Raw genomic sequence first — 21,291 nt, forward strand, 5'->3', positions numbered from 1 at the left:
GATAAGTATGGTTACTAGGTCATTTCCTATGGACCTACAAAATTTCAGACCAATCAGAGTCCGTCTAAAAATACTATAGAATCATCATGTACTAATACACACAAAAAAGTGGATATAATCACAAATTCGTATAGCATCACCCAAAAATACCAAAAAATGAATCTGAAAGTCATGGCAAAACGATAAGTATTGGTCAATAGGCTGTCCTACGGACCTATTAAATTTCAGGCCAATCGGAGTCCGTCAAAAAAATTCTACAGAATCAGCATGTACTAATACACACAAAAAAGTGAATATAATCACAAATTCGTGTGCATGACCCCAAAACAAAAAATGAACCCGAAAAGCCAAGAATTTCAGGCCAATCGGAATCCGTCAAAAATATTCTACAAAATCACATAAACATATTTATAGTCAGTTATGAGTATTATATTCAAATGTCGCTTCTCACACAAAATGAAACACAGGAGTAAAAACAACTTGAAAACCAAGCTGTCGCCATCGAATCCAATTCAACGAAAAAATCGTAGCAGTTACTTTCATGCAAGAATAAATGATCTCCTACGATTAATTACAGCAAAAGAAATGATCCTACAAAAATCTTAAGCGTTTTACCTACCAATCTCATGCATTATTTTTTACTGATCTTATGTGAAAGAACACTAGTAATATGTCATAAAACGGATCTCTCCAGCTCAGGGGATTGCTGCATAAAGGTTAACGTCTCTAAATTCTGACCAATGTAGGTTAGTGCTGAACTTAGTAGTGATCTTAATAAAGTCCATAAAGAGGCTACAAATAGTGAACTAAACTAACGACATAATCCTCTTTTGAAAGTCAAAATAGAAATGACATTCAATTAACAAAACATTAGTTTAGCCACAAGATTTAACTTATATACACTAGCAATGTAAGTTTCATTTAACTATCAATGTAATTTAACCTGTTGTAACATGTTACCTGCCTTATTTTTTAGGGTACTACTTCTATTTATTTCAGAGTTACTTGTAGTTATCTTCTATATTACCTAATAGCGTAAAAATTCTTTTATACAACTACTGTATAGAAGTCAAAACTCTTGAAACAATACATGCTTGAAGGTCAATATGTTCATGATGCATAGCAACTCTAGCTTGGAAGTACATAAGTGGGTAGAAAATTCCCCAAAGTGGTGAAACCAATTATAGAAACTTTTAAGGTTGAAAAGAAGCACGATTAATGAGACAGCTAAAAGAATTGTTTATGATACAAGGTTAACTATAGGTGCATTTGAAGAGCTACATGTAAAGAATGTTTCCTATTTTTGGTTTCATGCTTACATTAGAAAAAATCATCAGAAATTGCAGCTTTATTGATGAAAAAATGTAAAATGGAACTTACACATTAGGTACAACATAAATGCCAAAGGCTATTTCAAAGTCTTGGATCTGGACATAACCACATATCCTTTATCCTTACAGAGGTTGGATCATGTGTATCTCCTATCCGGAGTGCTACCTGCACAACAATAGTTAAGCCTATAATCCTGTAAAGCTCTCTTTGGGATAATAAATTAAGGACGAACATAATCTGGCAAAGAAACTAAAGGTTATCCCAATTGAACAAAGTTTAGTACTTCTGTAGACAAATTATATACATTCCAATTATTCACTCCTTATTAGCCTTCAATCTATTAGCTTTCCCTTGTTTCGACACCACCGTTGGATAATGCTAACTTCTGTACAAAGTACAAACATTGGTTCTGGAAAGCCACTGAAGGGATGTGATAAGATTACTGATAATCAGAATGTCACTAGGCTTTTGCAAAGATCATTCCACAGACTAGATAGTTGGTTTTTATCTATGAGGAGATTCATTGTGGATTCACCAGGAAACAAGTTTAGAGGTCAAGAAGCCAGAATGGCTGTGTTTGACTGTTTTCTGATTCCACACTTGTCAAGAGGCAGCTCGAAATAGTCCAGAAGAGGAAAGCACACATTAACTGATCGCTCTCTGTCTAAAGTTCTGAAAAAGTGATTTAAAAATGTCCCGAGCGGGTGATGCCTTTTCTCAAAGTATATCTTCCTGCATTGACTGGTTTACATAGGCAGAGCTGCAGAGTACAGGTAAGTGAAAGAAATTTGATATTACATATATTTGGAGTTTGATCCCTATTAGCATGTCTTCAAGTTTGTGATTGGACTTGGACACGAGATTACAAACAAATTTTGATGAGAAGGTAAAGACCAAGGAGATATAAAATGCCACTTCACATCCTGGCCCCACCTTTTTCTCTTCTGGTTCTCTTGGGAGAAGAGGTTGGGGAAGCCATGTGACTACCTTTTTTTTTTTTTGATAACCGTAGTGTCCGGGCCAGCTTGCGCGTACCACGGGATACCTGCCACCTCCCACCAGCAACAGGTACCAGGTAACTCTATCCACCAAGGCTTGGATAGATGGGGAGAAATCACCTAGTATTTGCCTCCGCTGGGATTTGAACCTGAGACCTCATGGTTCTCACCCACTTCATTGACCACTAGGCCACACCCTTGGGTGCTCACCATGTGACTACTTTAGAACTTAACTTTATATGATTAGTTATTCTTTAAACGGATTCCGTTCTTTAAATAGAGACGAATCAAAGTAAAATCAAAGACTTTCTTCCAGCTTCAATTGTACTCCTGTAAATGCTTCAAGACTGACTCTCAGTGACTTAATTAGTATATTCCTCTTACTAACATCACATGAACACCACTTTTAGAGAGGAGCAATCAAAATATCGTCAATTTTTTGGAAAATTTCCACTGCAATAATCAAACAGTAAATGAAGCAGAACTTGAAACAAAGAGTTCGGACATATAATAATTACAAGAGTTGGCTTACCTGATTACACCAGAAAGTTACAGAACTCCCAATCTTCTTTTGACAGGTCAAAGTACTCAACACTGCCATCTTCAAACATGATCTGTTAGGGGATTGGGAGGACAAAAAAATATCTTCAGCCAAATCTAACCAAGTCCATTACACAACAAAAATTCACAGCTCCCTTACCAAATGTTTCTTGGCGATGGCATCAAACTGTTTTACAATTCCAAAGGACCTGAGAAGCATAGCATATTCAGGAGTCCCTTAAGCAATGGGTCTGGAAAAAGTAAAAATTGAACAAGCAAAAGAAAGAAAACCAAATAATAATGGGCCACTGTAGAAAGAGTTTCCTGTGAGAGTTCCTAGGATTGTAAATTCAACAATAGGGATGGATCTGACTTTGATACCATGTTAAGAAAATGAAATTTGGGCCTAACTTAACATCAAAAGCTAGCTCAACAAGTGAGAATTGTCCAAAATAAGAAGAAAACAACCCACTCCCGAAATCAATATGGAACATTCTAACACCCCTTATACTCTCGTGTAAATTGCAAAATAGTAAAACTCCATGATAAAACAAATATGCAAGAGTAATCACATACCTCCTGTCAAGAGAACGAATTATTCGTATAACTTGACCAATGCAATTATGAGGTCGCCTGATTTTTATGTCAGAATCATAACCCATACATCCTAAATAGGGAGATCCAAGTTAAATAGAAGAAAAGCTAAAATGACTAATTCAGAGATCATATAAGTTGCAAAACACAGAGCAGCCAACCTATTAAAGGAGCTCCAGTTTGATAAACCTGGTACAAAAGTTAAATAATGTTATCAAGTCCTTTATTGGAAAAGCAAATGTTCAATATTCAAGCACATACCATAAAATAATATGTTTTGTATTACATAGATTTGAAGGATTTATTACTTTCCTTTAAAGTTTCCCATTTAGGGAACATAACACATGCAACTCCTTTGATCCTTTTGACATAATGCAAATAACGGGGATACTAGGTAATTTCTTCCAATCTACCTAAGCCTTGGTGGGTAGAGTTATCCGATACCTGCGCTGTTTAGAGGTAGCAGATACCCGGTGGAATAGTCGAGGTGTGCGCAAGTTGGACCAGACACCACCGTCATAGAAAAAAAAAGGGGAGCAAAGTGGAGAGACAAATACAAAGGTAAGAAATAATTAGCTATAACATTTGAAAATACATATATGTATCAAGTATCAAAACAATCTTGTTTCTTTTCATCAATTTCATATATGAGATGACTAGATAACTAAGAGTTAGGGACTGAAAATGCCAAAATCACATCCTGACGGGTGAAGCTGTAGATCGTGGTTCCCAAGAATCTGTCTCCCTACATCATCTAATCTTGTACCGCTGAGCCACATATCTACAATCTTAACTCAGTAATGGCTCATAAATCCGAGTCTACCGAGAATACTGACCTCTACAAGCAAAACGAGACCATGCAGATCATCCAACTCAGAACACACTTCCTGAAACATCCCCCCCCCCCCCCACCCAAATCACAGACAAATACATTCAGCCCTCATGATCCTAGCTTTCCTCCTAGAATAAGTATTTTTGACATTTCAATATCATAATAAATCTTGTCATATGGATGGGAAGTTTGATATCCATGGCTTCATTATTAGGCATCAAGAGTAGGGTTCTTCCACGGGTCTGTTCAACTGGCCAAAGAGATTGAAGGGCGATACTTCTTTTAGATAGTAATTTAGGATAACTTGTCCTCTACTTTCGATCAAAACACAGAAATTAAAGGATGGTAAATGGATATATAAAACTACATTAGCCATCTCTGTTTTGAACCAAAGGAAACCAGCAAAGATAAGTTATCATACATGGAATTAAGTATCTAGTCATGAAATTCCCGAAGTAATTTTTTTAAAAAAAAATTAGCAGAACTTTCCAAGCCAAATTACTGAAACTCATCAAGAACAACACAAATGTTTCCATATCTTTCAAGCTATAGATATAGTAAGAGGTACATACATGATTCGTGCATAGAAGCGCTTTCAGTTTTGGAGAGGTGGCAGCCACCTGACGTGCCACTATCTTTAATGCAGCATCTGAAGCAGGGTGTTTTGGCTTGTTAGGTTTAATACCCAGCTTTCGCCTACATCCTGCAGCACCACAGTGGCAATCTTGATCTGCACCAAATTGAACGAACCTGCTACAATTGTTAGATTCAAATAGGCAATTCACATTCTGAGAAGGTTTTCTTTTTGTAAGTATTTAAACTGTCAGAAGAATAACACACTGCAGTCCTCACAGGTGGAAGAAAAATAAGTAAAATCAAAGTGCAGCCTCATACTGGTAATCGTAGGTCAGATGCTCGCCCCTTTTAATGTCCCGTGCTGCAAATATGCCAATTCTTGTTTCACCATCATTCATCCTAAAAGCGCCGGGCATGGAAATGAAATGCAATATAGAGTTGAATCTCTAGGAATGGGGGTTGAGAATACACAAGTATGATTAATTACTAAGCTATTTCTGTACCATTTCTGCATCTCAGTATTTGGACTACAACTATGATTAATGTATCGGGATTTGTTGCCCTTGTAAGTGGCATCAATCACCATATCCCGGTTGATTTCACACAAGTAAAAGTTTGTTTCCCCACTGTGCTTCATTTTCCAAAGTCTCTCTTCACATGTTTTGTCATCAATAACTGCAGTAGCAAGCATATTTCCTTGCTAAATGAAGTTCAGAATGCACAAAACATAAATTGTTCTTCAGTAAAATACAGGCAAAAAGTGAAAGAACTTCACCTTCTCCAACATACTCTATGACAAACTCTCCTCGCTTGATATCTTCATCTGCCACAATCCCAGAGCCACATTTCTCAGTCTGCAAGTTACATGTCAACAAACTTGACCCACCATTTATATAATGACCACAAATTGAGTAAGATTAAGATCGTTCTGCGGTTTTCAAAAGAATGTAAAGTAAAAAAAGTGAAATGTCTCTAATCTCTTTCAAATAAGCGATAATATAAGCAACACTTGATATGCCTCCTCTGGACGTCCTTTCTTTTCTCTCTTTCTTTTTAAATGTAAGAACTCTAAGACTGCTCAACAGAAATTCTCTAGAAATCATCACACAATACTAGTGCATCTATGCAGGGCTTAACATTGATTTATTCACTCTATGATTAGGGTCCCAGTTTGGGAGACCAGGTTGAAATGGTATTTACTGCTTAAGTCAAAGAAAGTTGTGGAATGATTGGCAGAATACTAATGACAGGAAAGCTGTAACTCTCTTGGCAACTAATTTTAGGTAGTATTTCTCTGGTCATAAAAATGACAGTAGACAAACTTAAGAAAAGAAAAAACTAGACGAAGGAATAACGGAAACGAGGATAATTCAGCAATCCTTAACCAAATAAACCACAACCAAGAATATTGGTGAAACTTCTAGTCATTCTTCCTTCACTACTAGCCAGAAAACACTTGATGAAAACCGAAATGGGGAACTGAAGAGCTTCTTTACTTGGTGAAGCAGCTAACAAGAAAGGAATAGAAAGAGACTAGGCATGATGAAGGATTTACAAGACTTAATAGACTATAAGTACTCCGAACACATGATTGAGCAACTATGCAGCATGACTCACCAGGATGATTATTTATAGTCCATAATATTTTTAATACTCCGGTAATATATCATACAGTTTTGATAATAGAAAAACTTTACGTATGCTAATACCAGTCATTAGATGTTAAAAGAAACATCATTCTCAAAATAGATGTGAAAGAAACATATTTCAATGAGTACGGATTTTCCTCCCAACGCTATAATCTTTTTACCTTATTCCATTCTATTTTTGCCAACAAAAGTAGAATTTATCTGCCAGTGTCAAATTGACAAATACATATTGAGTTTGACACACTACAATCAACATATAACCACATCAGCCAAGTATCATTTAGGAATAATCACATATGACAAAGATTGAATGAAAAAATACAAGGAGTAAGAAGTCTAGGTCAAAACCACAGCTCAAGGTCAACAAATGTATAGACTCTTGAAAAATGGCAAAATATCAAGGCTCTATTGAAAGTTTTTCAGTCTCAGTTTTCTAAAGATGATATATGACTCTTCCACAGAAGTTAAAAACAACTAAGCAGTCAACATGCATCCTTTAAGTGATATTTGTTCAAATATCTGAAGCTACTCGAAGTTCTTCAGTGTCTACCTTCACTAATTTCATCTTCTTCACAGGACGTTGATGGAATAACTTATTCAGACAAGAACTCCCACATTTACAACCCGAGGAGCAGCTAGACATCAGCATGCTGTAAGATTAAAGAAAAGTCTGAAAACCACACTTCTCTAAAGCTGTTTCAAATGTCACAAAAATGCTGAAATAAAATCTTTAAGCCACTCATCCTTCCAATTAATCAAACATATCAATCATCTAGAATAAAAACTGCCAAAGAGATATAGAACGATACAAAAGTTAAACCAAAAATAAATTAAAAAACATAAGAATCTAAACGTAAGAATATTTATGGTAGACTAGCCACATGAGCTAAACTAAACAACCTAACCGGGATCGGAGTTACAGAGCAGTGGTTGCAACACTTAGGTGCATGGTTCCAATCCCATCAAAAGTCCTCCCCTTTTCCACTTTCCCCTTAGCCACTATTTAATGGTCCACTCCCCTTCAAAAAATGTAAGAAGATAAACCAAAAAAAAAAAAAAGAACAACCTAACCTTTTTCCGTTGCTTCCTTTAAGTATGCTGAATAGAAATTACACCACAGAAATCATGGACAAACAAAAGAGTACCACAAGAATATCAGCAGAAAATTTCACTAGTTTACATGCCAAAAATGCTAAGAGTCTAAAACATTGCTATATACACTATATTCACAAAGATTTAAACGGAAAAAAAAAATGCATGTAACAGCAGGAGGCTGTCAGCTAAAGAACCATTGAGAACTCTAATTAAAGAATTTATGAACCAAGTCATCGAGCCGATTATTTCCACAAATATAGATAACACTGTTCCAATTTCCTGACTGCAAGCGGAGCTTAATCTAAATCATCCTCACCCACAGAGACAATCCTTGCCACACACAGCAGAAGATTCTGCCGTTGAGCTGCAGGAACAAAATATACCATCATCTTCCACACGTCGCTTTACCTTCTTAGTAAGGTATATATCTTCAAGTAGTTAATACCAACAGAAGGAGAAAAGGAGGAGGATTCAAGCAAGATCACAAAGATAACGGACTATGCAGGTCAAATAGAAAACATAAGTTAAAAAACAAATGAGATGAAGCACAAAGATCTTATCCAAGATATGTAGAAGTGAACAGCGTACGTTTAGGAAGTAAACTATCACAATATGAAAGATAATTTAATACATCGGTGAAGAATATCTAGGCAACAAATATTAAGACCATCAAATGGAAGGATACTGCGCTTTATAAAGGTATAGGGCATTGATTGCCATTTATTTAACCAATCTGGAAGTTCAAAGTCAACAGGATCTCCAATCTCCTTTGTTAGTTTGCTGAATACGTGCCCAATGCCACCATGAACAGCAGTCTGGCCAGAACAAGGGGAAAAATGGGAATATTAACAAGAAAATATATTTGCATTCAAAAGTAATCTCTTCCCATCAATTGATTGAGATGATTGGAATTAGCAACAGCGTTCTCCATTTTCTAATGTATGTCAATAAATAAGGAGCTGAAGAACTATATCATAGAAAACCACTTTTTTCTAAAAGATAACCCAACATGCAAAAAAAAAAAAAAAAAAAAAAAAAAGGGGTTGAGGGGCATCTAATTACAACAAGAGAATCTTTCTGGCTGCAATATGTTATTAAAGAATAACAAAAATAACAATCAAATAAAACTAAAATAAAATTTTAACCCAAAAAACGGTTCCATCAACCACTGTCGACATTACGGGGCAAATATCTCTCACTATCACTGAAAATGTAACACCCCGGAAAATTTTGAAGAACTTAAGTGTAAAATTTGCAAAGAAAATAATGTTTCATGGTGCCGGACTAGGCTCATGTGTTTGAGGATTGTAGAAAGGCTCGGACTTTTTGGGTCGAACGATGCACAGAAAAGTAAAAGAAAATTTTTGGCGGAAAAGTGCATTTCTGCAGTCCATTATGCGACCGCAGAATCACTCTGCGGACTGCATAATGGCCGCAGAGTGAGACAGTTAATTGGGTCAGTTGGAAGCAATTATGCGGTCGACTATGCGACCGCATAAATGTTATGAGGTGCATTATGCGATCGCATAATAGTGTTGCGGACCGCATAGTGACCGCATACACAAACAATTTTTTTTGATCATTTTATCAGCAATTATGCGACCGATATGCGATCCGCACGCATACCTTGTTCCGGAGCTCCATTTTTGGGTTTTTAAAACCCGACCCTATTTCGTTAAATATACTCTTTGGGCCATTTTTGAGACATAATCTGATATTTTAGAGTGAGAGAGAGTGCCCTAGAGTGAGAAGGTGTTCTTCAATAATTTTTCTTCAATTCTTGCTCAAGTTTTGGAAGATTAAGAAAGGAAGCTCACTAGGTCTTCATCCTAGGGGTAAGATTCTACACCCTAAACCCTAATTTCGAAATTTTCTGAAAATGGGTAACTAGCAAGATAATTTTTGGGCATGAGAGTTGTTTATTTTACATGCATGTGTTATCAAAGGGTGTAAGAAGATTGTTGAGCTAAAAATGGTAAAGATTGGGTTGTGGGATGATGGAATCCTTCATAAAAAGGACATTGAAACCTTATGCACACCTAGTGTTTGATAAAATGCCCAAGTGAGCTAGAACCATGATCACCTTCCAAATTTTGATTCAATTTGTTATATTTCTACAATAGATTGAAGTTGCTAAGAATTCCGGAACGTTTTAGAGTTTAAGGAAGCTCAAGTGAGGTATGTTGGCTAAACTCTTCTCTTAGAATTGAATCCCACGATATTCATGTAAATTATGTAAGTCCCGAGTGATTCATTATGAGACTGGCAATTCCGAGTAAGATTGGGTTGAAAGATATATATTCAACAAGCATCCTAATGCTTTATTCATGTTATGTTACCAATTGAGGATGTGTTAAAATACGAGTTGTGCATTAATAATGTTTCGACTTTAAGTCAAGTTCAAATGAAGGCTATTATGCCAAATTTTGTGGAATATCTCTATGTGCCTTAGACTCTAAATAGCTCACATGTGTACTACACACCTTGATTTGAACTGTATTTGTTGTTGATGATGATAATGATATTTGAAATTGATAAGGTGAGCATGAAATACTGAATATGGCCAACGTGCCAAGAATGATCTTATAATGATGGCCATTAGTGCCAATGAAATGAAAAGATGTGAAAGTAATACGAAATGCGACGATTGCTATAAAAAGGTTGATGTCTCAAATAAGACGGCCTAGCCGGTCGGGTCGTGATCGGACACCATGCCGCACACATAGTGGTGATTGTGCTGGAAATTTGTAATTGAAATGGTAATTGTGGTTGATGTCCCTAATGAGATGGCCTAGCCGATCGGGTCGTGATCGGACTCCGTGCTAAAGACGGTGGTATTGATATTGAGAGAAATTGTGGTTGATGTCTCTAATGAGATGGCCTAGCCGATCGGGTCATGATCGGACTCCGTGCTAAGAGTACGGTGGTACCGGTTTTGTGAATAATGGTATTGTGGACAATGATATATCGATACTAAAAATCTCTCAATGTGAGATATGGAAATTAATTTGAACACTGTCTTGATCCTAAATTGAGGTTTGATGTTAATTAAGGCTTTCATTGATATTATGATAATCTTGTTTATATTATTTGTCATTCTATTGAGAGGCTGTTTAGTTATACATACTAGTGCTATTCGACGGTACTAACGTCCCTTTTGCCGGGGGCGCTGCATCTTTAAATGGATGCAGGTGGTTCCACAGCAGGAGATATTGATCAGTGATAGCAGTACACCTTCTTCCCAGCTATCTTGGTGAGCCCCACTTCATCCCGGGGTCATGTATCTTTTGTACTTTGTGTATTCGGTTTGAGGTATAGCCGGGGCCTTGTTACCGGCATTATCATTGTACTCTTCTTTATCTATAGAGACTCCGTAGACATAGTGTGGGTTGTGTATTGGTGCTGGGGAAAAACAAACTATGTCATGTTGTGGTTGTATTACTTGTCCATTTGAGACTTTAAAAATGATGAAACTATTGGAAATGAATTGGTATTGTAGACGTGAACATATTTTCGTCTAATTAATGAAAATATGTATATCTCTATTCGTGGATGAGTTTGGGTAGAATAAAATCTAACAGGCTTGCTCGGTCGGGTTCACTCGGTTGAGCGCCGGTCGCGCTCCTAGGTTTTGGGGCGTGACAGAAAAGACTTGAGCCAGGGCACATGCCATATAACAAATGGGAAGAGGTCATCCAGTTTTGCCTCCACTCGGATTTGAACCTGAGACTTCATGGTTCTCCTACCACACCTTTGATTGCATCTTAGGTCAATATTATATGCACGGAGCTTGCACTAAATAAATGGGACAAAACAGATAGAACCATTACACAGGACCGGAAGGATGTGGTGCATGGATTGAAGTCAAGGAAAACAAGTCCACTATGTTTGCCTAGATTAGCTAGTGATGCAAATAACATAAAAGCCTAGAGGTCACAATTCCCTTTATATTCAAATTGAAAAGAATTAATAACATCAAACTCACTTCTTCACATTTTGCAAACATGGAATAAGGAATGTGGAGACAAAAGTAAATGCCTAAATCGGAAGACCAGCTTGCAGAATAAAAACATAAAGTTCCAAAAGCTACTGAATCACCAACTCACATGTAATTCAATTAATTTGAAAATGCTTCAGACCAGTGGCGGAGGCAGGATTTCCGCTAAGGGGGTTCAAAAAAGAAAAAAATTAAAAAATTAAAAGAGAATGTAGCTAGTGGGAATTGAAACAATAACCTCTCAAAGGTTTTGAACCCCCTTGACCACTAAGCTAAGCTTTTGGGCTGTGTCAAGGGGATTCAAAACATAATATATAGAGGTAAAAAATAGATTTTGCCTTATATATACAGTGTAATTTTTCGGCGAAGGAGGTTCGGGTGAACCCCCTTCTGCCCCCCTAAATCCACCCCTGCTTCAGACTTCTTGACTTGGAGTAAAACCGCAACGAAAATATATTGCACTGGAAACACTAATTAGCTTTAGAATAAAGTTATGTTTCCTAGATTATCCACTAGGAATACTTCTACAACAATGCTTCCAAAATAAAAGATTTCCTGTTTTCTTTATGAAGTAAAAGATGTTATTCTCAATAGGAACTGAACTCAGACTTAAATGCAAGCCACTAGCTAGACTTTTGGCTTTACTGGAGTTGCTAAAGCAGCTGTCAATTTACTATTTTTTGAGAATGGCAGCTGTAGATTTACTATTGATTTCGTAAGATATCAGATCGGGCCGACTTCCCCGAATGCCTCCCACCAACCCTTCTCCTTTAGAGATCTGGATATTTCGCTTCATTGATAAAAAGAAAGATGAAGAGAGCAGAAATGGTTAAGATTCAAACATGTACAACCAAAACCGTAACTTGTATAGCACACAATATAATTCGTTTTCTTTGATAAGTATATAGCATGCGATATTAATATCACACAATATGATATCTTTGCAGATTAAAATGACATTGACAACATGTAGAAAGAAGAGTATGAAATGGAAGAAATTAGTATCTGAACCTTCATAGCAGGCATCGCTTCAATTGTTGACCATTTATAACACTGATTGACTATAACCTAATAATGGTAAAACAATGAATCAATTAATGTGCGAAGAAGCTGATATACAAAGTGGAAAATTGGAGATTAAGATTTATTAAATACCACACCATATATTAGAGAATCCCGTAGTTGCTTTAACCTGATTGTATTGTTTGAGACTTTGAGTGGTTCACAGGTTTCAACTATTACCTTTTATTGCCTGAAATATGATTCTTCAGATTCATATATAGCTACGAAATGAAAATTTGGATAACCACTAAGCGTAAGGCTATAATCTTTCGATCCTAGTCTATATAGCTTTAAACTTTAACAAGCAACATGTAGCAGCTTAGCTACCATAGATAACAAAAGCCCACATAACAGAAGTGTTTCCAGCTGTGAAGGACATTTATTTTGTAATGGATGCAACAAGAGAATGTTCACAGGAACGGCGATTTTATCATGATGAATGCTGATTAAATGGAAGTTCATGAAAATAAACACACAAACTAAGGAATTCAACAATTTTATTTATGTCATTGCTGGGTCAATGAAATGTCTGATAATGCCTCCACAGAATTCCCACTTCCTTTTACATCTTACTCTCATTTAATTGATAATCCTAAGACCAGTTTTAGATTTAGACCATCCCGTTTTCTCTACCACATGTTATCCGCCACTTTATCCGCATTCATAATATTTCTTCAGTGTACCTGAAAAGCTGATCTGAGCTAATGACCATTAACCTTGACCTAGACAGCATCAAGAAAATAGGACAAAGTCACTTATCAAACTACAGAAAGTACAGAAAGGAAAAATAAGAGAAGTACCAGATGCAAAATAATCAACAAAAGATGGGCAAAAAATTGGAGAATAGGCAAAAAAGGAATCAAATATTAGAGTGAGAGAACCGCATCACAATTTCAAGGTCGATGTACACTCGAAAGCTAAGCTAATAAGTTAGTGATTTGAACCCATTTTGAAGAATTGTTACTTTAAGCAGAATTGGGAATTGGAAATATATCAGAAACTTATAGAGTGTGTTCTTAGAACACATTTACATCAAAGTAGGTGATGGTAAAAAACATTATTTTGGAAAGGGGGATGGTTAGGCCAGACACCCCTCAAAGATTTAGTTCCCCACCATTTTCAGCATACTAAATAATCACATGCATGGTATATGGCTGTAAGGGGAGAGTCTCCCTTATTTACTTTTGCTAGGTTCTATTGTTCAATGGGGGGAGTCCTCCCATATTAGATACTTGCTATCGGTATTTTAAAAGGCATTTCTGAGACTCGCCCCTGGGCGGAGCACTTGCAAAACGCCCTGGGGCTCATGTATGGGGCTTAGTTCTGTGAGGCTTACGCCCCAAGCGCCCGACCGTGCGCCCTAAACACGCGTAACGCCCAACGTTCGGGGATCGCCTAACAGTTCCAACGCAAATCACGTGTCGAATTTCCTAATTAATATAATTGACCTTCAAAATTGTTTAACAAATTAATGATAAAAGTTCTATTCATCGATAGAAATATGAAGATTGAGCATAACTCTAATAATGAGACATAGTATTGCGAATTTATATATTCACTTGTTATTGGTCGTGTCTTAGTTCATTTGTCCCTCCTTGTTATACACTTTTATTAATTTGATATCTTAAACTAATTTGTATTTACTCATGAAAGAGTAATATTTTAATTATCGTACTAATAAGATTTTATTCATTATTTACTTTTAGGAAGGTAGAATGTGGAGTTTGATCATTCTTTTTAAAGAAATTGTAAGTTTTTAATTATTTGAAAGTTAAAAACGTTATACGTGATTTGTATGCATTAGTTATACTTAAGAATCATGCTAGATATTTTTTTTTCTATGAGTTCCTTAAATTGTTTTTTAATTTTTAACTTTTAATTTATATTTTATGTTTTTTTTGTTATTATGTTATTTTATTAATTTATAAATTAAAATTTTTAAAGATCCATGGGGCTTACGCCTCGCCCCATATCAAGTAAAACGCCCCGCCTCACGCCCCCGCCTTTTAAAACATTGCTTGTAAGTAGCGTATAATAGATTGTTTGACTAGTTTTTTTGTGGAGATGGAGCGTATATATATATATATATATATATATATATATATATATATATATATATATAGAGAGAGAGAGAGAGAGAGAGAGAGTTTTCTTCAATTTTTATGCAATTTTACCTGTTTATAAATATTTACTGTCATTATATTATTTTATAAAATATTAAAAATTAAATACCTATGGGGCTTATGCCCCGTGCCTCGGGGCTTACGCCTCGCTGAAGCATATGTAAAACGCCTCGCCTTACGCTCACGCCTTTTAAAACACTGCTTGCTATCTAGGTAGTCTACTGTCTATCTTAGATTATGGTTTCTGGATTACAACTTTTAGTAAGGATGTGAACTAGAGAGCCAGCTTAGGACTTGGAGGTTAGATTTATGTCCTCCTCCACTGTAACTTCCTTTTGTGTTAATATACAAGGTAGGGGTCATGGCCAAACCCCCCACCACCACATGAGGTGAAGCCTGGGTGAATGCATTTAGATTTAAAAATATATATATATATATATATATATGCTAAAGTGGAAGATTACTGGCCTAGTCATGGATGGAATATTTCTCTTAGAAGAAGGTGCACTGATGGGGAAGAAGATGAATTAATTGGGAAATGGAGGAAATGAACAGCTTTGTGTAGATGATAGATAGCTTTTAAGCTCAACAATTATTACCAAATAGGATAATAGGAAGGAATGTAAGAATGGCCTTTTCTCAGCGAAGTCAACGTATTAAGTTTTGTCCAAAATAGATGACAAGTATGGCCATGGTAATTGATACGGAGAAACAGAGCACCTTTAAAAGCAGAGTGTTTTTCATGGCTAGTGGCTGCAGAGACGGATCCATGATTTGAAACATTATCGGTTTGAATTTAGGATTCTAAGAGAACGTATTTGATATACTGGGCTCGGACAAAATTTGTACTTATTTAGTGGATTTTATAACACGTATACAGTCGCCGGAAGATCTTTACTTGACCAAACACAGTCTACAAAGAAAGAGGCATGACTGTTTGCATAATTACATATAATGTGGAGGAGATTATGAAGACGCGAATCACTTGTTCATCTACTGCAAATTCACAAACCAGATCTGGTATATTATTTTGAATTTGCTTGAAGTTTAAATGGTGCGTGCCAGAATATGCAATTGAAACCCATTTTCAATACCAAATAACTTTTTTTTAAAAATGTAATTCTTGTAATCTAAACAAACAATTCAACCATAATTAACAGCAGAATTCACCAGTTAAATTCTTTAACAAAGAGAAGTCAGAAAAACAATGAAAGAACTAAGTAATTTTAAAAAACAAATCCAAAACTAAAATTGATTTTCGTTTAAACCCTAGTTAAAACCACGAACTTGGGGAAAAGCAATTAAAGTGTTTAGTTAATTCACGAAAAAGAATGAAGGAGAAAATAAGAAATGAAAGAAAAGGAAAAAGACTAAAGCCGAAATAGGAAAGATTAAGAGAAGAAGCAAACCAATTTCAGACGGAATATCGTCGGCGGCGAGCTTTGACAAGTGAAAATGTTCGTCGGAGCACAGTTGAATGTACGAGTACGCGGGACGGGAGGTTACATTAGATCGTTGGATATGTAACTTATTGGCCAAAATGACAAAAATGGTCCCCTATGTTTTTTATTTTCTGGAATGGTCCCTTATGTTTAATTCTCTAACCATTAGATTTGAGAGGAACCATAAAAAGAAAAAATTGAAAAATCTCGCATTTGAAGGTGAAGTTTATGCATTTTTTTGTTATTTTTGGTTTATTTGTTGGGGTAGAATTTTACCTATTTTTGATCTGCTATTATAGTTGGCGCAATTTTTAATGTTGTAGTTTTTGGATTTAATGTGACTTTAATGATTCTCTATATAAATCTTTGTTCACGGTTCCTATTAAATCTAATAGTTAAATCTTGTTATATGTTTTAAATAGATAAAAAGTACTTTACTTTTGACGAATTTAAAGGATTCAAACTACTCTATAGTTTTATAGAATTTTAAGCACTTCTCAACATAAGGGTCATTTTTGTTATTTTTCTAATATATTACTTGTATTTCTTTTATTAATAAGAAGAGCCCTTAACTTTTAAAAATATGTGTGAGTTTAATATGATCTTAATTTTGCTTTTAATGTGGAGAATATTTGCTCAATTATGAGTGCGGGGCATGATTTCCTTTCCTTTCTATATAAAGTTTGTATAGGGTCGAAACCGATTTCGGCCTTCGTACGACTGGTCGAGATGGGAACATAATGGACCGAAAAGCGTCTTCATAATTTCGGGATAAAATTCGAAGTCGGGTTACCTAGCTTTGAGTTTCAGGAACCGACCAATACCGAGCCCGAATCAATATCGGGCCCCGAGTCAAAATCGAGCTCGATTCAGTATCGAGCTCAAGTCAATATCGAACCTATAGACAAGAGCCGTTACAGCCGCACTAAAGAAGAGAATCTCGACAGAAAAACAGGGAAAGTTAATTTATTATGGTTCTCCACTATATATTTTTAATTATACCTAAAGTAGGATCCCCCACTATAAAAGGGATGGCTATTATCTCTGTAAGGGGGCATTGAGACATGAAGAAGCCATAACTCAGATACTGTGCATATGCTCCATATTAAGAAATTATCATTTTGAGCTTTATACATTATTTTCATCTTGCTCATTCATAAATCATCATCCCTTCAACCTTGTTTGTATTTTCATTCTTGATAGTCAATATTCGATGTTTCCGCTTATATAATTTGCGTCAAGTTATACCGCGTACCCTTAGAACTACGTATAAATTCAACTCTATCCGTGTTTCGGGTAAACAGTTTAGCGCCCACCGTGGGGCTAAGGATAACAGTGGTTATTTGACACAAATCTGCAAAACACACCATTTTAAGCTTGTTGTTGAAAGTGTCTTGATTTCGGATTAGCAACAACAAACTCTCAATTAATGGCCTTACCCATGGACAATGAAGCTGGCCTTACCCATGGACAATGAAGCTGGCCTTCAAGGTGAGAACAACAACTTGACGTCCAGGGCCGAAAGGTCGCTTGTCGATGCCGTTGGGGCCCGAATCGAAGTACCATTAGATGTTAATTCGCATGTGGCTATTGAGGCAAACCAACGTTCTGAACCTAAAAATTGCATTCATGGTAGTACTCGATCTGCAGCTCGAGACACCCATAATGTTGAAGAAAATGGAATCAGCTTGCGTATGGTTTTCAAAATGTTGCAAGCTCAACAAGTAGCGATAGCTCTATTGCAGAGTCAAACCCATATACCGAGCAGACCAGAGCCCAGTCCACCCCGATAAATCACCCACAGAACGGAGCCAGCTATAGTAAGGTCAAATGAGCAAGAATCGGGGACTAATCCCGAAATTGTTAACATACTCGAGGAACTCACAAAACAGATCGAAACAAACGATAAAAAAATGAAAACATATAACTCAAGAGTCGATCAGATCCCAGGGGCACCACCAGTGTTGAAAGAGTTGGATTCCAAAATATTCATGCAAAATCCTTTTCCCCCGAGTGCAGCTCCAAAACCGATCCCCAAAAAATTCCGCATGCCCGAGATTCCTAAATATAATGGGACAATCGACCCTAACGAACACATCACCTCTTACACGTGTTCCATAAAGGGTAACGATGTAGAAGATGACGAAATCGAATCTGTGCTGTTGAAAAAATTCGGAGAGACCCTTTCGAAGGGAGCAATGATTTGGTATCACAACCTGCCACCAAATTCCATCGACTCATTCACCATGTGAGCATATTCTTTCGTAAAAGCACACGCATGGTCCATAAAGGTCGCAACGAGAAAATTAGACCTTTTCAAGGTAAGACAAAGGGATAATGAAATACTGAGGGAGTTCGTGTCCCGATTTCAAATAGAACGCATGGAATTGCCACCGGTCACAGATGATTGAGTCGTTCAAGCTTTCACCCAAGGGTTGAATGAGCAGAGTTCAATAGCATCACGTCAGTTGAAACAAAGTTTGATCGAGTATCCGGCCGTGACCTGGGTAGATGTGCATAATCGATATCAATCGAAGATCATGGTCGAAGACGACCAACTAAGAGCCCTTTTCGATTCAGTACATCCAAAGAGGTCGGTAGTTAAGAACCAGAGGGACATCGACAGGGATCCAAGGTCGAACAGAGACTGATATCAACCATATACCACAGATTGAAGGAATAATGGTTCAGGATGCAATTCCACCGGGAACAATCGAAGAAGTGATCGAGGACAGAGTTCTCGGGGACTTATGAGCAGGAGTGATTTTGACAAGTATGCCGATCCCACAGAGGCACCTCGGTTATCGAAATATAATTTTAGCATCAACGCATCGGGCAATGTATCAGCAATCGAAAGGATCAAAGATACTAGGTGGCCCAGACCCATACAGACCGATCCTTCCCAAAGAAATCCGAATTTGATGTGCAAGTACCATGGCACGCATGGTTACAAGACCGAGGATTGTAGACAATTAAGAGAAGAGGTGGCCCGTCTATTCAACGAGGGCCACCTTTGAGAGTTCCTCAGCAATCGAGCCAAGAATCATTTTAGAGAAAGGGGCACCGACATAAAAAATGAACAGGAGGAACCCCAACATGTCATTCATATGATCGTCGGCGGGGTCGACATTCCACAGGGACCCATGTTCAAACACACTAAGGTATCGACCACTAGGGTAAAATGAACCCGAGATTATGCGCCCGAAGGCACGTTGTCATTCAACAACGAAGAAGCAGAAGGCATTTCTCAGCCCCACAACGACGCTCTCGTAATTTCTATCCTATTAAATAAAGTTCAAGTTAAGCGTGTTTTAGTGGATCCAAGTAGTTCGGCGAATATCATCCGATCGAGGGTCGTGGAACAACTCAGCCTACAGAATCAAATCGTGCCCGTAGCTCGGGTTTTAAACGGCTTCAATATGGCCAGTGAAACAACTAAAGAGGAGATTATTCTACCGGTGAACGTGGCTGGAACAATTCAAGACACCAAGTTCCACGTAATCGAGGGTGACATGAGGTACAATGCCCTGCTCGGAATGCACCTGTGACTTTTCAAAGGTGTATGATGGCTATTTTTACTGACATGGTTGAAAGATTTGTAGAAGTATTCATGGATGATTTTTCTGTGTTTGGATGTTCTTTTGATAATTGTTTAACGAACCTTGATAAAGTGCTAGCTAGGTGTGAAGAGACAAACCTGGTACTCAACTGGGAAAAGTGCCATTTCATGGTACGTGAAGGTATAGTTTTGGGGCACAAGGTATCAAAAGATGGTTTATAGGTGGACAAAGCAAAGGTGGAGGCAATTGAAAAATTGCCCCCACCGACATCCATCAAAGGCATTCGCAGTTTCTTGGGCCATGCAGGTTTTTATCGTCGATTCATTAAAGATTTTTCAAAAATTTCTTCTCCATTATGCAGGCTTCTAGAGAAAGATGTCACCTTCAAGTTTGATGATGCATGTCTGAAAGCATTTGAGGAGCTGAAGGAGAGGTTGGTGACTGTACCAATTATCATCGCCCCAGATTGGGGACTGCCATATGAGTTGATGTGCGATGCAAGTGACATAGCAATCGGAGCTGTTTTGGGGCAAAGAAGGGATAAAATATTTCACTCCATTTATTATGCAAGCAAAACTATGAATCCAGCTCAGATGAATTATACAGTTACTGAAAAAGAGTTGCTTGCAGTGGTATGGGCGTTTGACAAGTTCAGATCTTATCTAGTGTGAACCAAAGTTGTCGTCTACACAGATCATTCAGCTATCAGGTACTTGTTTGAAAAGAAAGATGCCAAGCCGAGGGTGATTCGTTGGGTCCTCCTCTTGCAAGAATTTGACTTAGAGATCCGAGATCGAAAAGGGACAGAAAATCAAGTGGCTGATCACTTGTCCAGATTAGAAAGTCGGAACCATATAGCTGAAGGAGAGTCAATCAAAGAAACATTTCCTGATGAGCAGCTATTAGCAGTCACCTCAGGTGAAGCCCCATGGTATGCGGATTATGTAAATTTTATTGCAAGTGGGGTGACACCACTAGAATTAACACCTGATAATAGAAGAAGATTCTTACATGATGTGAGGCTCTACATATGGGATGAGCCATTCTTATATAGGCAATGCGTAGATCAGTTGGTGCGAAGGTGTGTTCCTGAAGAAGAGATGAATGCAATATTGCATGGCTGTCATGCTTCGCCATATGGAGGTCATCACGGTGGGGATAGAACCACCCAAAAAGTACTACTATCAGGTTTCTATTGGCCAAAATTATTTAAGGATGCACATGCCTTTGTTAAAAATTATGACAGATGCCAAAGAACCAGAACTATCACAAGGAAGCACGAGATGCCCTTGCAAAATATTCTGACAGTAGAGCTTTTTGATGTTTGGGGGATTGATTTCATGGGACCGTTCCCATACTCTAATGGTCACAGGTACATTTTGGTGGCGGTCGACTATGTTTCTAAGTGGGTGGAGGCCATTGCTCTGCCTACTAATGACGCAAAGGTAGTGGTAAGTTTTGTAAAGAAGCACATCTTCACGCGCTTTGGGA

At 37.3% G+C, this 21,291-nt stretch overlaps 1 protein-coding gene across 9 annotated transcripts; it reads right to left on the reverse strand.

Moving 5' to 3' along the window:
* Positions 1-1,191: 1,191 nt before the first annotated feature.
* LOC107773671 (histone-lysine N-methyltransferase ASHH3) lies at positions 1,192-16,361 on the reverse strand. 9 transcript variants are annotated; one of them, XM_075241171.1, is made up of 16 exons: positions 16,208-16,361; positions 13,359-13,397; positions 12,774-12,865; positions 12,625-12,681; positions 8,302-8,431; positions 7,933-8,044; positions 7,072-7,171; positions 5,648-5,726; positions 5,376-5,547; positions 5,191-5,271; positions 4,869-5,049; positions 3,626-3,653; positions 3,447-3,537; positions 3,031-3,079; positions 2,863-2,944; positions 1,192-1,497 (listed from the first exon to the last, which is right to left on the reverse strand). In XM_075241171.1, exons 3-15 carry the CDS (start codon positions 12,774-12,776, stop codon positions 2,867-2,869), a joined length of 1,161 nt encoding a protein of 386 aa, XP_075097272.1. In that variant the 5' UTR covers positions 12,777-12,865; positions 13,359-13,397; positions 16,208-16,361; the 3' UTR covers positions 1,192-1,497; positions 2,863-2,866. The 9 variants fall into 9 exon arrangements, with proteins under 9 accessions (XP_075097272.1, XP_075097273.1, XP_075097276.1 ...); XM_075241172.1 differs by having other exon boundaries at positions 1,192-1,517; XM_075241175.1 differs by having other exon boundaries at positions 12,769-12,865.
* Between the last annotated feature and the right edge of the window lie 4,930 nt (positions 16,362-21,291).

Source organism: Nicotiana tabacum, chromosome 20, assembly GCF_000715075.1.
Source record: "Nicotiana tabacum cultivar K326 chromosome 20, ASM71507v2, whole genome shotgun sequence".
Taxonomy (NCBI): domain Eukaryota; kingdom Viridiplantae; phylum Streptophyta; class Magnoliopsida; order Solanales; family Solanaceae; genus Nicotiana; species Nicotiana tabacum.

Bases quoted from the DNA above. Each gene is read 5' to 3' on its own strand.
- LOC107773671 (XM_075241171.1), bottom strand. The intron at 8,432-12,624 runs GTTCAGATACTA...TGTTCTGGCCAG, and splicing joins AAGCGATGCCTGCTATGAAG to ACTGCTGTTCATGGTGGCAT. The intron at 3,654-4,868 runs GTATGTACCTCT...CTTTTGTACCAG, and splicing joins CGCTTCTATGCACGAATCAT to GTTTATCAAACTGGAGCTCC.